At 31.8% G+C, this 17,001-nt stretch overlaps 1 protein-coding gene across 1 annotated transcript; it reads right to left on the reverse strand.

The window, feature by feature from the left end:
* Positions 1-2,062: 2,062 nt before the first annotated feature.
* On the reverse strand, positions 2,063-4,199 carry LOC111891739 (WAT1-related protein At5g07050). Its single transcript, XM_023887809.3, has 7 exons — positions 3,881-4,199; positions 3,706-3,768; positions 3,503-3,619; positions 3,138-3,390; positions 2,866-3,024; positions 2,620-2,771; positions 2,063-2,527 (listed from the first exon to the last, which is right to left on the reverse strand). Exons 1-7 carry the CDS (start codon positions 4,084-4,086, stop codon positions 2,242-2,244), a joined length of 1,236 nt encoding a protein of 411 aa, XP_023743577.1. The 5' UTR covers positions 4,087-4,199; the 3' UTR covers positions 2,063-2,241.
* Between the last annotated feature and the right edge of the window lie 12,802 nt (positions 4,200-17,001).

The following is a 17,001-nucleotide window of genomic DNA, read 5'->3' on the forward strand; positions in this document are numbered from 1 at the left end:
AATGTACTTTCATTGATTTGGTTATTACAACATCCTACTTTCATTTCTAATAATTTCAACATTGTGCTTTGAAAAATCCACCCAATTAAAGCAATGATGTAAGAGAAAGAAATGAAAGTAGGTTGCTATAATTAATAGATGAATAAAAGTGTGCTTGAATATTAAGGATGGCATTTATATCGGCAACAATCTAGTTTTTCATGAGAGAATGAAGCGCGTAGAAGTGGATTGTCATTCCACTCGAGAATAGTTAAAAGACGAAACAATTACAACTTCTCATGTCAGGACGAGGAGTCAACTAGTTGATGTGTTCACAAAAGCATTATCTAGAAGTACAGTTAATCACTTTTATAACAAAGTGGGATATATATATATATATATATATATATATATATATATATATATATATATATGTGTGTGTGTGTGTGTGTGTGTATGCACACGCACGCGCTTTGTCTTGAGGGGGAGTGTTAGAATGTATATAAAAGTAGTAGTGTAGGTTTTTATTAGTTCTTGATGTACCCTTTTATCTAAGTTCCTTATTACGTTGTTATTTGTATATAAATATAGGCATTTAGCTTATTATGTAATGCAAGAAATAATTCCAGAAATAAGAGTGTTTATATAAAGTTATTTTTATTTCAAGAGAACTACATCAAAAAGATTATCTCTCTATTGGAATGTCATTGGCTGGGATGTCATTGGTTGCACCGGTAAATTCACCATCATTAAGTTTTGGGTTTATATAAATTCTATATGAATTATGTGTTTATCAATGGAAGGTTTCTGATAGGCTACTAATCTATTTTGTTTTATACATGGACGACAAGCTAGTGGTAACGAAAACCATATTACATAACAAAAGGTTGAAATAACTTAATATTACCAAGTTTGACATGAAGGATTTTATACCAACTCAAAAAATATTAGAGATTGAGGTTATTAGGGATCGCAAGCAAATGTTAATCAAATGAACTATATCAAGAAGGTTACCTCTCGATTTGGGATACGATCGACAAAACCAATGAAAGCACCTTCATCGATAAGTTTTCGGGCTTCTAAGGCTTGGTTTGCCAAGAGTCCGGAGGAGGTGGACTTTTTTTTGTCTATGTTCCATCTTTAAGCATGGTGGGTAGTCTTACAGGATGGTCTGTAAAAGGGAATGATATTGCATATTCGGTGACTGTGATGTCATGGTGTATGGAGGACCCCAACAAGGAACATTGGCTAGTGTCAAAAATGATATTTTGGTACATGAAAGACACTTCGGACATGTGCCTTATCTATGTAGGTGCTCATGACTGTGGGTGGGTTGTTATACTCTGGTTTCATGTATGTGTATGTCACAGATCTATGCGTGATTAAGTCCTTGGACAATAAGTTATTCCTTTTAGAAGTGAGGTAACGATTTGGAAACATACTCTTTAACCTATTGATGCTTTATTTACTACGGAGGCTGAGTACATTGCCTTGTCACAAGTGGAAAAAGAAAACCACTTGGTTAAAAAAGATCTTGGGGCTTGGGAAGATCCTGTGTTGGTCTATTGTGACAACTTGAATGTCGTATGTTTGCTTTCAGGACCAAGTTTTCCATGATTAGATAAAGCACATAGATGTTTTTATAAAATCACGACGCATGATAGCTTGGTGGACATCTTAGTCAAAATTGGTCCCTAAATACATAAGTTCTAACATTCCTTGGATTTTGTTAACACTGATCGTTGGATACGAGTAGATATAGTTCACAAGTCTTGGATGAAGTCGAGTATATTCGGTGAAATAATAACTCTGTATTGTACATTAAGGAAAGTGACATCTAGCTTAACTCTAATAACACATTAGACTAGACATGCCTACCCCGGTTCAAGAAATAAAGATAAATGGCGCTTTCATTTTTCGTGTGTGTTATTTTCATCTTCTACTATTGCTCTATTCATGTATTCCGCACAACACACACATGTACATTTGGGCCCATAATAAAAGAAAAATGGATTTACAAGCATCAAACACTAATGTAGACAGTGGGATCCGAATCAGTCGTCAGCGAAAACGACACACGATGTTCTCAAACAAAGATTTCATTGGAATCTTCAAGTAAAACATTAATTGAGGAATTACAAAATTACAAAAAGCGCCTGCTTTTCTCCCCACCCCCTCTAATCTATTGTACTTGTACATATAATATAAAAACCTCCATTATTAATTCTTTCTTTTTTCTCTTCCTTGCTCTCAATTACTTCATCAATTTGTTATTTTTGGTGCTTCCACTGCTATCATTGGTGGGGTCGGCATCGGTGCACTGATTGCAATGGCTGGAACAGCAGATTTGCATTCATTCTTTTGCATTTCGATGTCGTTGGCCTCAACACCATCAATCATCATCATGTTGTTGTTATTATTGTTGTTTCCCGAATTGACTTTTACTGGATCGAGGATCTCGTCACTCAATTCTTTGTCCTTGAACTCCTTGTATTTTCCCCATAGAACCGAGTATAGTCCCATCACGATTAGTATCGCACCCATCACACTGCAAATTAAAGGGTTCATTTCATCGATCAAGAATTGAATCAATATAATCTATGTACATCAAGAAGTAGTAGAAAGTGTAAGTATTTATACCCTCCCATGTAGATCTTTTCAGCTAGGATGAAAGAACCCATGATAGCAACAATGATCATCATTAGAGGACTAAAAGCAGTCACGAAAACTGGCCCTCTCTTTTCCATTACTAAACCTTGCACATAGTATGCAATGCTTGATGACACAATTCCCTGTTTAAAATAAATCAGTCAGCAAAGTCAGAAGAGTGAGAAAGAGCTATACAAAAAAAGATCTGGAGAGATAGAGAGAGAGAGAGATGCATACAGCATAGGCAGCAGCAAGAAGGTTCATATCCCAGCCGATAGACCAAACGTTAGGCTTGTGTTCCATTACAAAAGTAACAGCAATGGACTGTAAAGTACCAATAAAGCACACCAAACAGGTGAGAGAGAAAGGTGCTTTGTAAACCCTCATCGTCACATTCTGCATAAACCAATCAAAACCATAATTAATTATGTACAAACCATTTCGCATGCAAGTATGTATGTAGAACTCGTCTAACAATTTGTATATCTATCTATGTATCTAATATATACCTGAAGGATGAAAAAAGAAGCCCATGCAAAGGTAGCAATAATAAGAAGAATGGACCCTTTCACCCAATCTTTATCAGAAGAGTCGGATGATGAAGAGGTTGTCTCAGCATAGTGGGGGTGAACATGTTTCGTCCAAATCAACTCCACAACGTTACCCTTGTAAAGTGTCATTAACATAGCCCCTGCTACTGTCACTATGGTTCCTATCACCTTTGCTTGGCATCTAACCTTCTTCATGTCCAATTTCTCCATCCTTTTTTCAAACAATTCAAGTCGTTAGATCAGATATACGTCAAAAAGACAATAACCCAAGAAAATTCAAACGATTTGCTTTGTTAATGGGTGTATATATATAGATATTATACCTGCAGAGGACAGCCATAACGAAGGTCATTGCTGGAAGCATGTTGCTCATAGCACACGAGAAAGTTGGTGAGGTGAACTTCAACCCGGCGTAGTAGAAGTTCTGATCGATCACAGGCCTATAAAACCGAAAACATGTTTTAGCTTCCATGATTTTAGCATTGTGTCAACTTTTAATTAATGAAGTTCAAGAAACTAAAAGTACCCTAGAAGCCCCAAGGCAAACATTTGCATAAAGATGGAGAATGTAATCTTCGGCCTCATATTCCTACAAACCACAAAAGTTGAACACTTTATGATATGATCAAGAAAGATAAGGGTGTGTATTATTGAAGACAATTCTTTCACGTTCATGTAGATTATGAGCGATTGATTGATACCTCTCGAAGATGATGGCAAATGGGGCGATAGCAGCAGTGGCAAATGCATGACGATAAACAACAAGGACATAGTGGCTCATTCCTCGATTCAACGAAACTTTCGTTATGATATTCATACCAGCATATCCGAATTGCAAACAAATCATTGCTATATATGGCTTGGCTGTGAGAAAAAACCTCGCAAAACATCCTAATTTTCCTTCCATTTTGTCGTTTCTTCGTAATTCGGGGATGAGAGCAGTAAGGTTTTGAAGTTAGAAAACTATTGTGAAAGAGAGGAAAACACTTGAAGACTGTTGTGTGTCTGTCCTAAGTAAAATGTGTGGAGAAACACATATTTATAGGCAGGGGGGATAGAGAATTATCCGTAGGGTTGAAGAGTGATTGGCACGCGCTTCGGCGTGTGCAGTGAGTCTGTCTGTATCTCTACTATGAATATTCTTGTTTCGTCTTTGCATGTATGCATAATAATATACATATATCTCCCTCATGCATAAGACAACAATAGTTATGTCCAACGTCGTTGTTATTTTTTTAATTTAATTTTCTTTACTACATTTAGGATAACATATATATAGTTGATAAGTAAATATTATCAATATCCGATCGAATAGATATGTTTGTTTGAATTCAAGTCTCAATAAAAAAATATATATATATATGAGACATTACAACTTTAAATAGAAAAATCAAATATAAAGCGTTGCATGTTGTTTTATAAAATGGGTGATAGTTTATTGATAAATTACTAATAAAAGAAAAATAAAAAAAACAAGCTCACAATCTATTAGATTTATATACAAAATATTAGAACTACATACAATATTATAATGAATTGTCATCTATCTATTTTTTTCTATGACTTTATGATTTTTTATGATTCTTTTTCCCTACAGTGCAATTAAACTCTATCAAAATTTAATAAAATATTTATTATTAACTTAAAATAAATTTATTTCTCTCTACATATGAATTAATGTTAAGTTTAAGTTTATTTTATTAAACGTTAACTAAACATTTTATCTCATTCAACTCTCTTGTTATCTTATACATTATAAATGGTCATGACAACCTAAAAACATAAATCTATATATTCATTCAATAATTGTATTCATATTATGGATGCTCTCAAGTATTCATTCGTCATTTATTATTGGTATGTTATAATCATGTTTAAATTACTATAAATAATTTTAATCATAATTTAGTGATTAGGATTCAAGTCTTCTCTTCTCATGAATACGATTTCTCAAAAGAATTTTAATATATATATATATATATATATATATATATATATATATATATATATATATATATATATATATATATATATATATATATATCATGTATTATTACTTATTTATGTTTACATATTTAAGAGTATAATAATGTAACTATTTTCACTATATGGATCTCTACGTGTCTTCAATTCGGTAAGTGAAAGTTGTTTAAGTGGGAAACTAAATTAGAGTTAATGGAATTATGATGCCATAATGGGTCCTTCTCTTTATTTTGAGTGGCCCGGGCCCGCCATGCGTAGCATGGGCCCCAGCTCATTTCGTCAGCTTTCGGATATTACGGCGTCGTATCGTGAATAGATTCTTACATTTACAAGATTTGTCGAATATGTTCGATGCCTTGTGCCAACAATCCTCCAAACATCAAGACCAAGCATATCTTTTATCTTATTTATTAAATAAAACATTGTATATGTAACATACAAATTCTTAAAAACACATGAACCGTTTTATTTTCATTACAGTTTTATGTTCAATCTAAAAGAGATCTAAAACCTTAGCATTTTAACGGCTGCATATACAAAAACTATATATATATATATATATATATATATATATATATATATATATATATATATATATATATATATATATATATATATATATATATATATATATTCAATTTTCCTACATCAAAAGCAATTTGAACTCGTTGCCTTACTAAATTGTACTTATTGGTCCGGACATGTTTACTCAATTGGTAAATATATATGTGAGAATTAAGTGAGATCTCACTTTTAAATCTGGAAACCACGTTTTTTTGCACTGGGAATCAATTCGAAGAGGCACTCAATAGCATTTACCCTAAATCTCTTTGTCAAGAAAAAAAAAGGTCGAGAAAAAGACCAATATTATATGCTTTTGGTAGAGTTATCCGATTTTTAAAAACCATTTATAGTTTGAAAGCTTTGTGTTAGCTTTTTCGTACGTAAGTATTGAATTATGATCAAGTGAGATAGAAGAAACGAAAAGAGAACGAAATTGAAAAGAATTAAAGTAATAGGAGATGGTGGTGGTAAGTGATTTCGATTTGAAATACGTATTAATTTTACGAATGATGTTTTTTCCCTTTTAAGTGACATGGACTTATTACAACAAAGAACTTAGGGTTTGTGATATATATTTATAGAGATTTTGTTATAAAAGTTAGTATGTATTTTAGTATAATTTTTCTTACAAATACAGCCATCAGTGGCGGAGCTATGTGGTTCCTAAAGGGTATCGGGCCACTACTCCGTTTCAGCTCCCAATGTTAAAAAGAAATGTTTTTTTATCATTATTATTAAGATGCAACCTCTAAACAAAATGAGTGTCACTATTATTTTTTGGTGTCACTATTAACGGAATCTTCTGCGTCCGATAAATAAATGTTTTTTTTAAGGAATTTGATAAATAAATGTTTGACTCATGACTAGTTGCTCAAGGTAATCAGATAATAAAAGCTTATATAAGTTTTATCATAAAAAAGGTATTTAATTTTATTTTTATTGCAGATAAATTTAACATGGCACTAAAAAGTTAGGTGTTTCTCAAAAAAGCTAATGTATGTGTTATAGTTATGGGAAGGATTTTTTCTTTCTTATGTATCCCTCTAATTCATCTTCCTATCTTTTTTTTTTCCGATGGAAAGTGATTTGTACACCATAATTTATGCATTAAATTATTGTATTGTATAATTTTATAAAACATAAATTGTTGTATATTAAGAAAAAAATATTATGTATGAACCACTTCTCTTTTTTATCTTGTAGTTATTTTTGTTTTTTTGTTGTTTTTGTACATTTGTTTTTTTGTTGTCTTTTTTTTTCATTTTAATAATTTAATAAATACATATATTTTTATCATTATTAACATTAAAAATAATTTTTCTGTTTGGACTATTTTTGTGTTACTTTTTTTTGTTCGGACTATTCATTTATTATTTTATCATTCAGATTATTCTTATGTTATTTTTTTATTGTGATTAATCCCTATGTAAATTTTCCATTCCAACTCCCTTTGTGCTATTTTTCCGTTCGGACTATATATATATATATATATATATATATATATATATATATATATATATATATATATATATATATATATATATATATATATATGATTTTTTTCGTTAGCATTATCTAGAGTTCTTATGTGTTTACAATTTCCATAGCCATCGAATAAAACCTACAAACAAACATACATATAATTGTTCCTAATTTTTTTTAGCACAACTATAGTCTGGATGAAAAAATTAACACAATGATGGTCCGAACAAAAAAGAATAAGAAGATAAAGTCAAAGTTGAAGTTAATGTTAAGACAAAACTACATAAATGGTCCTTCTGGTTGATACTATTGACCAACTCTAGTCCTTATGACGAATTTTGTGCGTAGATGGTTCTTGTGGTTTCAAAATCTTGCAAAGACATTCATTTTCGATAAAAGTGTTAACTTTATCAGTTAAGTCCTTTGTAAAATAATATATTTGTCCTGTTGGATTAGTGTCTAAGTCCATAACTATTTTGGTATGTACTTGACCCGATTATGAGCATGGTCCTTTTGGGTTGCCTTCACCATAGCAATATGTAGGATGAATTAAGGAGAGAGAGGTTTAAATATGATTTATTAATATATTATTAGAATAATATATTAAAGGAGAAATCATATTGCTTAATTAATATTAGTCAATAATTAATTATGAATTAATTTTGTGGCTAAAAGAGATTAATTAAACTTAGGGGACTAGACTGCAATTATTGGATAATTGAGTTATTGGGCTAAGGAATGCTAAAGGAATAAGGGGTGAACGAAATTATGATGGAAGCCCATCATGTTTTCGTCCATGGCCTTATCCAAAAAGTTCCATGGGCTGCTTAGAGTTTAAGCTGTCCATTAGGGTTTTGACTGAAACCCTAGCAGCCCACACAAGTATATAAAGGACCCCTTAGGCCCCAAAAACGTGGATAACTGATTCTCTGGGGTTTCTAGTCGTTTTTGGGCAGCCTCCTTTCTTCTCCTCTTCATCCAAGTTGCATAAGGTGTTTGTGACTCCATTAGAGGTGTAACACTTGAGGCACTAAGCTTTCTAAGGCCAATCCAAGCAAGGAATTGATTGTTATTGCTATATAACAATCAAAGGTAATTCTCTAAACCCTAATTCAGTTTATAATATGTTAGATCTAAGTTTATTAGTCTTGGATTCAAAGCATGTACAATAGAGAAACCTAGATCCAAGCATTAGGGTTTGTATGAGCACATAGGATTGTTCTTATGCCCAAAACCCATCAGTGGTATCAGAGCCTTGATTGGTTTCAGTTGTATGTGATGCTTAACTGCTTTATTTGATGAAAATCGAGTGTTTTGGCCCCTGCCCGACTCAACTCGGCGAGTCCAGGTCTGACTCGGGGAGTCAGTTCGTCAGGCAGAGGGATTTTCGGGTTTTGGCTGCTGTTTTGACTTGGACTTGATGCTTAATTTGTTTTATGAAGTTAAAATCCGAATTTTATCTTAATTAAGTGTTTATCCATGCCAAAACAATAGATAATTTCAAATCTTTTAAATATTGGTTGTTTATGTGATAAATATGGATTATTTAAAGTTATTTGGTAATTATCTAATGACTAAAATAAGATTAGGTCAAATATAGATAATTATGAAATTAATTGTTTAATTTATGTTGTTTGTTATTTGATCCCTTATGTTTTGAAAAGTCTCAAAACTTGCCCTCAAGTTTTGGGATTTAAAAGTTAATGAAAAGTTTAATTTTGAAATGTTAAATTCTAAAACCCTAGTAATTTGAAAAAGTTCAAATCTCACCCTTATGGTTTTATTAATTAATTAACATGTATAATTAATAGTGATTTAATAAATCCATAAAGTTTTGGTTTACATTTAATTAAATTAAAAGTATAATTCACTAAATTAAACCACCTAGTATTTTAAAAGTGTAAAATACACCCTATACTATATATAACATTAAAAGTCTAATATTGTATATGTATGAGTAATCAGTCAGTCTTACCGTTAGTAGGCCTCATTCACGAAGCTGTTGTATAAGGGGTGTTTAAGGAAATTGCCTATAAAATGGCGATTGAATGGTTATCCACTCTTACCCACCGCACTCTTGACTAGTGGAGGGTCGTTAGCCGAACGGGTAGGATAGGACAGAAACCTTCCATTATAAGTATAATGAAGTACAAAGTAACTAAATGCTTTTTCAAATTCCCAAATCATAGTTACTTTAGGAAAAATGTGAAATTGTATGCTAATCCATAGAATTACACTTCGTACCCCTGTCAAACGTTAGTGGAGCGTGTGTGGTTAACCGGCACACTAATTTGGGGATGACATTGGTAGCGAAGGGTGACTTCATGTTTGTTATAGATCAATGGAGCGTGTGTGGTTAACCGGCACATTGATTAGGTGATAGTAGCATTGGGTGCACCACGTGATTCGTATGGTTATTCACACCTTTTTTGTGATCATCGGCATCCCAGTCACAAATAGTAGGGCATAATCGAGATTAAACATGCCATTGAAAAGTTCAATGAATCTAAAAAGATCTAGGAGTTTCAATTCATTTAAAACTTAATATTCCTTTTCGTTTTTCATGGTGGAAATTGGTAAATCGTCATTTACCTACCTTCAAATATTTTGCAACTAGATTACGACATCCTTTTTCTAGGTTGTAGAATATTGTGTTGGATCCTAGCTTGATGTTTCATTTGGGTGTTACATCAAGAATTCTAATCAACATAACTAGAATTTTCTCCCGTTTTGTAGATGTCTGAATCTTACAATGGTCTTCCCAAATCCTTTGGAACAAGCTTTCCAAATGAAGATGACGTTCCGAGATACGATCAAGGAAATAAGAGTCATGCTTCACTTCCTCCACCTCCTCCAATCGTTCTCCCTGAACCACAAGTTCAAAGGCTTGAAAAGTTCAAGCTCACTCAAGCCCTTTTGGCAAGTAAACACGAAGATGGGAAACCTATGTGTGCACACGTCTTAGAGATGAAGTCACACATTGATAGGTTAAGCATGTTGGGTGTCGAGATTTCAAGCGAGTTGGCTGCTGACTGGGTTCTTCAGTCACTTCCTGAATCATACAGTGAGTTCGTTAGAGAGTACTATATGATGGATCACGACATGACCCTCATTGATCTCACCTATTTGCTTATAGCTGCTGAATCAACAATGATTTGGCGTGCTGGTCAAGCAAACTTGTCTGGTGAATCAAACTCCCAAACTTCAATGGACACTGGCAACATTGGAAGTGCAGAAAGAACTAAGTTTGTGATTGTCCGATGTGTTGTGCCAAAGGAGTCCATTTGCTTTTATTTCCAAGAGAAGGGGCATTGGAGACGAAGCTGCCCTAACTACCTGAGAGATCTAAGAGATGGGAGAGTCAAGACGTATGGCTCTGCTTCAGGTAAAATCCATTATCTAACTCTTTTGAGTTCCTATTCTAGATTCTTAATACATGATGTGATAAGATTACATTTTGATGTTTTGTAGGATCGAAGAAAAGAGATGAAGCTTGAGGGAAGAAGTGAGCTGAATCTAATCATGAAGAAATGGATTTCGATCGCATTACTTAAAGAATGGATTCTTGAGCTACTACTTGGAGTTAGAATAGATTGTTAAGAAACATGTAATAACATAGTTTTTCAATTGAATTGCATTGTAAGGACAAAAAAATTCCGCAATAAAATGAATTTTGATTTTATCTTATTTATTTATCCTTGCGATGACATGTATGAAAAAATTGATGTTTGAATGTTTCTATTATTAGCAACAATGGATTTGATTTTTAATTATGTTATTTGTGGACATATCAAAAGTTTACCAAATAAGGAGAGTTTCTCATCACCCAAGTTTCAATTGGACAGAAACTTGGAATCATGCAACGTGTATTGTATGATGAATGAAAAACTTTCACATTTGGGAAATTTAGACTAATTATTTGACAAAGTGTCAATTGAAGGACACTAGGTCGTACGTTGATCAAGTCTACCACAAGAGTGACAAAGATATTCGTCATGAGTTACTAAAGTTTAGTAAACATGGTTATACTTATAAGAATGAGTATAATTCTGAGTTAACTGAAATAGTTTCAATCAATAGCAGAACGAATAAGAAGAATCAAGAAGGCAGAAAGATAAAAGTTTCTCCATTCTAAGAAGAAGGGAGAGTACCTTTTATTGTGTTTTATGATGAAGTCTTAATGATTAAGAATCATATCTCAATTGATCCTCTAAGTGAGTCTTAGTGCATTTGCATGTCTAAGAAGAGGAATCGAGAATTGTAGAAATGGTTAAATCAAAGAGTCAATCATACTTCGTTCCAATATCAAGTCTTAGAGTCATACTCTAAGATTGTGACATTGAGTGACAAGCCTCAAGTAGGTTTATAACACTCATAAAATGTGGAATTTGGAAAAGTTTTCTTATTCTTGCACATTAGAAATTGGTAAGTTGTGATGTCTTGGATAAGACAAAGACCAACTAGGACCAATTTGTGAGGTGTTTTGTCTTGATAAGAACTACATTGACTCCTAAATATTTGCTTTGTCAAGAAATGTTTCTTGACAAGAGAATCTTATATGTCAAGGAGTCAGTGGGAGTCTTAATGGTCTTGAAAGGTTTCAAGAACAAATCAAGAATATACCTTATAGATCATCACTAGCACACGACTTGAGGTTTGCAACCTATCGTGCTGACATCATTTTGTTTTTGTGTCATTCCAATTGAATTAATTGCGTATGTGAGTTCTATGCGTTCTCATTTGAATGCATACTAGAGCCTTAGTCGATGGAAAGTACATTGATATGTAAGGACAAGTTACTAAACTACTTGGAAGACATGGTGGGCACTCGTGTTACCATAAGGCAAGAAATCAAGATTAAGAAAGTTCAGTCCATATGAGTTTGGATTTGTCGCAAACCTTGGTTTTGGCAAATTCACATGGATAGGAACTCATACACCATAAAATCTAAGTGTCATAACATTCCCTCCTTCATGAAAATGACTGTGAGGAAATGCTTTCACTAAAAGAGATTTTAAGAAGATAGCGATTGTGAAAATTGTATTCTCAAAATTCGATTATGGTTACAGCATCCCTTTCCATAGTTCGAATTATGAGATTTGGCAATTAGTTTCAACATTTGGAACTTAGTAACATAAGTTCTGAATTGTTTAAACACACATATGAGCCATCTAAGACAAAGGTGTATAAGGTTAAGAAGCCTAGATAAAGGCTTATCGAAGCATCTGGTATTAGAAATAAGAATTTCAGAAATTCAATAGGCATTGTTTTCTGAAAGTTCATTTGTTTTCTGAATACATGTCAAAGCTAGTGGGAGCATAAGTGTTATGCTTATATGATAATAATCATCATGATAGTGGGAGCATAAGTGTTATGCTTGTATGATTATTATGGCGAGTATTGCAAGTTATCAATATTAATTATAGAAAAACAAAGATTCAATTTGCAACGTTGCATGGGTTGAAAAGTTGTTTTAATATAATTAAGGGAGAGAATATTTTACTTCGTTTCAAAATCTAAAGCTTAGATTGAGAAATTTTAATATTTTCAGTCAAAGGATACATTGTGTGTTCTTAAAATTCGATTATGATTACAGCATCCCTGTTCATAGTTCGAATTGTGAGAACATGACACATAAAATATTATGGCAAAAGATTGGTAAAGTATCATATCTTTATGTAAGACATTATGCATCGTGTCCCATACGCTTCGGGTATAGGATCGATTGCAAATGTTATAATATTTTACCATTCTAAAATTTTCTAAATGTCTAGTGTATTAAGAGGGAAAAAGGACTAGAATGGTTTTGACTAAAATAATTAAACAACTATCAAAGGATGATCCAAAGTTCGCCGAGGATTGGTCGCTTGTGAGTAGTTGGAAGTATGGTGTTGGATGGACCATATCGACATTATTATGAATAGATAAGATTCTATTAAGAATGAGTTGTCATATGGCAAATGTGGAAATGTTTCCATATTGGGAGTTGGATATTGAGATTCTATGCCTAGATTAGAAACTTTTATGCAGGAAGGATGTTTAAATGAATGTACTTTGAATGTGAGACTTCACGTCTATGGAATTGTCTTGTAACAATGTCCGATAGAGTACTTCAAAATTTCATTAGCCAAGTCTTGGTGACTTTTGTGCTATGACTTTACGAAAGGATCGTTGCGTAAAATGTTAGAATCTAGCATATTCTAGTAGTGGCAAGAACCTTGTGTTCTTACACTAATGATAAGGATTGGGAATTGTGAAATGAGCATCATTGAAAAGGTTTTTCAATTAATCTATTTCACAAAGTAAGGACCATAGGAAACATAGTGTGCATGCTTTATGCATGGGATAACTATTGTTGTAATTTGAGTAATAAGTTGATTTTCTGAAACAGTAAACGATAATAATGAGTAATCAATATGGTGGTTAAATAGAAGTGTTTTATTTACTCTCACAAGTTTGAGGCCATATAGGATTAAGTATTATTGTTATGTTTCAATTTGCATGTTTTGACTTCCAGAATAACTAGGTTATTCAAACATCCACAGTCGATCATACGTTGGAAGTAAGTATGAAGGAAGACTGTCATGAAGAGTCTGTAGATTGTCTGAAAGGTTTAGACATAGCACAAGTTTGCTGCAGAGTTCATGAGTGCTTTGATAAGATTAGAGTATTGGACTAAACCCACGCTCACTTGGATCACTTCATGGTTTTATCACGAGTGATTAGTGAGACGATAATATTGTATATTCTTGAAACCGAGACGTGTGAGTTGTTGTTTGTTGGTCGGTTGCACATTGATAATAAGTAAACGCACCAGTAACTTGGTGTTATAAAACTTATTGTTGTGTGTGATTCGATGAGTGAATGAAAGCGAGCATATGAGTCGAAGTTTATCCATTCCTTTTACTCAAAGTGGGATAAAAGCGATATCTGTGGGCCTCTCGATGATTTAGTGATGACACCTAAGCGCTTGGCCAAGCCGGGACTAAGTTGATGTGTTCAATTGTAGTTTGTTATCAGTCGTCATAAATCGGAAGTCGGGAAACAGTATAGAGAGAATGATTGAAATTCATGTCTTTTGTCTATACGATATCTTGAGAATGGAGGAATATATAATCCCTTATCTAGAGGACACGCTATCTGATAAGATCAGAGTTGACAGCGGCTTTTGAAGGCTACGATTGCTGATCAGGTTCTGAAGTCATACGGAAAATAGTTATTAGACTTATCCAAGTGGGAGACTGTTGGATTAGTGTCTAAGTCCATAACTATTTTGGTATGTACTTGACCCGATTATGAGCATGGTCCTTTTGGGTTACCTTCACCATAGCAATATGTAGGATGAATTAATGAGAGAGAGGTTTAAATATGATTTATTAATATATTATGAGAATAATATATTAAAGGAGAAATCATATTGTTTAATTAATATTAGTCAATAATTAATTATGAATTAATTTTGTGGCTAAAAGAGATTAATTAAACTTAGGGGACTGGACTGCAATTATTGGATAATTGAGTTATTGGGCTAAGGAATGCTAAAGGAATAAGGGGTGAACGAAATTATGATGGAAGCCCATCATGTTTTCGTCCATGGCCTTATCCAGAAAGTTCCATGGGCTGCTTAGAGTTTAAGTTGTCCATTAGGGTTTTGACTGAAACCCTAGCAGCCCACACAAGTATATAAAGGACCCCTTAGGCCCCAAAAACGTGGGCAACTGATTCTCTGGGGTTTCTAGTCGTTTTTGGGCAGCCTCCTTTCTTCTCCTCTTCATCCAAGTTGCATAAGGTGTTTGTGACTCAATTAGAGGTGCAGCACTTGAGGCACGAAGCTTTCTAAGGCCAATCCAAGCAAGGAATTGATTGTTATTTCTATATAACAATCAAAGGTAATTCTCTAAACCCTAATTCAGTTTATAATATGTTAGATCTAAGTTTATTAGTCTTGGATTCAAAGCATGTACAATAGAGAAACCTAGATCCAAGCATTAGGGTTTGTATGAGCACATAGGATTGTTCTTATGCCCAAAACCCATCATGTCCTTCATGCCATAAGGACCATTTATATACTTTATTCCAGTCACAATGACCATTTATTTAACTTCGTCTATTATTTATTATTTTATTTAATATTTTTATATTTCTATGATTTATATTTTTTTTGAAGTTTTGTTCGAATATATTCTTTGATTTTTTTTTAATTTTTTCGCTTTTTTTTTTTTTAATTTTGTTCGTATAATTATTTCTGTTTTTTTGACATTTTGTTCGAATACATTTATTAATATTTCTTTTGACTATTTGTTTGAATAATTTCTTCTAACTTTTATTTGCTTTTTGTTTGAATATAATTTTTAATGATTTTTTTTACATTTTTTCGTTAATATTTATTAAACATTTCATTGTCACTGAAATCATAATCCATAACTTAATTCACTTTCAATCATATTTTCCTTTTTTTGTTCTTTTAATACAGATAAAGTTTTATTAGTACTATTTTATAAGTGAAATATATAACTATATAACGCATATAAGGTTGTAAAACTATTACTTTTGTAAAACTTTTTATAAACATTTTTTAGAAACAATGTAATTTTTTTTGTTAAACGTGAATATGATTAATATAACACATAGGCTAGTCTAATACTGTCTCATAGTCTTGACGAGAGCGACTGTGTCATTTCTCATTGGAACTTTAGTATTTTCGAGTTATTTAATTCTTTTAGAGATGTTTTTTTTATTTTCGAGTTATACAAATTTTAATTAGCTTATGTAAAATTTGACATCGGTATTGGATTCCGATTAGCATATATATATATATTAATCATATTTACATTTAACAAACTTTTTTATATATTTAGTAAAAATGTTTATAAAAAGCTTTACAAAAATAATAATTATACAACCTTATATATATATATATATATATATATATATATATATATATATATATATATATATATATATATTAAAAATAATAATTATATAACCTTATCTATCTTAAAAGAACAAAAAAAAAATATCATTGTAAGTGAATTAAGTTACGAATTATGATTATAGTAATCACGAAATCTTTAACAAATATAAAAAAAACAAAATGTAAGGAAATCATTAAAAAAAATATTTGAACAAAACGTCAAAAAACTTAGAATAAATTATTCAAACAAAAAGTCAAAAGAAATATTAATAAATGTATTCGAACAAAACATAAAAAAAATTAGAAAAAAAATTTATATGAACAAAATATCAAAAAATGCAAGCAAAGAAAATATAAAAACATTAAGAATATATATTCGAACAAAACGTCAAAAAAATCTAAATCATAGAAATAAAAATATATTAGTTAAAAAAATAATAAATAATAGACAAAGTTACATAAACAGTCCCTATGCCTGAAACAAGTTACATACATGGTCTTTATAGGAGGAATGACAAATGTGTCATTTTAGAAAGGGACTTAACTGATAAAATTAACACCGTAAGTCAAAATGACTGTCTTTGCAAGATTTTAAAACCATAAAGACTATCTACGCACAAAATTTGTTATTAGGACCAAAATTGGTCAACTGTATCAACCACAATGATCATTTATGTAATTTTGTCAAAAGTAAAAGAGTCATCAAATGAAATCAACTACTCTTAATAATAATAATAATAATAATAATAATAATAATAATAATAATAATAATAACAAAAAAAGAACAAAAATACAAAATATGTCAAATCAAATTGAGTTTAAAAACACAACAAAATGACAAAAAAAAATTATAAGAGAAATTTCATGAATTTGGGGTAC

The sequence above is a fragment of the Lactuca sativa genome, chromosome 5 (genome assembly GCF_002870075.4).
Source record: "Lactuca sativa cultivar Salinas chromosome 5, Lsat_Salinas_v11, whole genome shotgun sequence".
NCBI classification, from domain to species: domain Eukaryota; kingdom Viridiplantae; phylum Streptophyta; class Magnoliopsida; order Asterales; family Asteraceae; genus Lactuca; species Lactuca sativa.

Coding starts and splice junctions, on each gene's coding strand:
- LOC111891739 (XM_023887809.3), bottom strand. CDS start 4,086: ATGGAAGGAAAATTAGGATGTTTTGCGAGGTTTTTTCTCACAGCCAAG. Junction 3,391..3,502: donor GTTATGGCTGTCCTCTGCAG/GTATAATATCTA, acceptor GTTTGAAAAAAG/GATGGAGAAATTGGACATGA. Junction 2,528..2,619: donor GAAAAGATCTACATGGGAGG/GTATAAATACTT, acceptor TTTAATTTGCAG/TGTGATGGGTGCGATACTAA.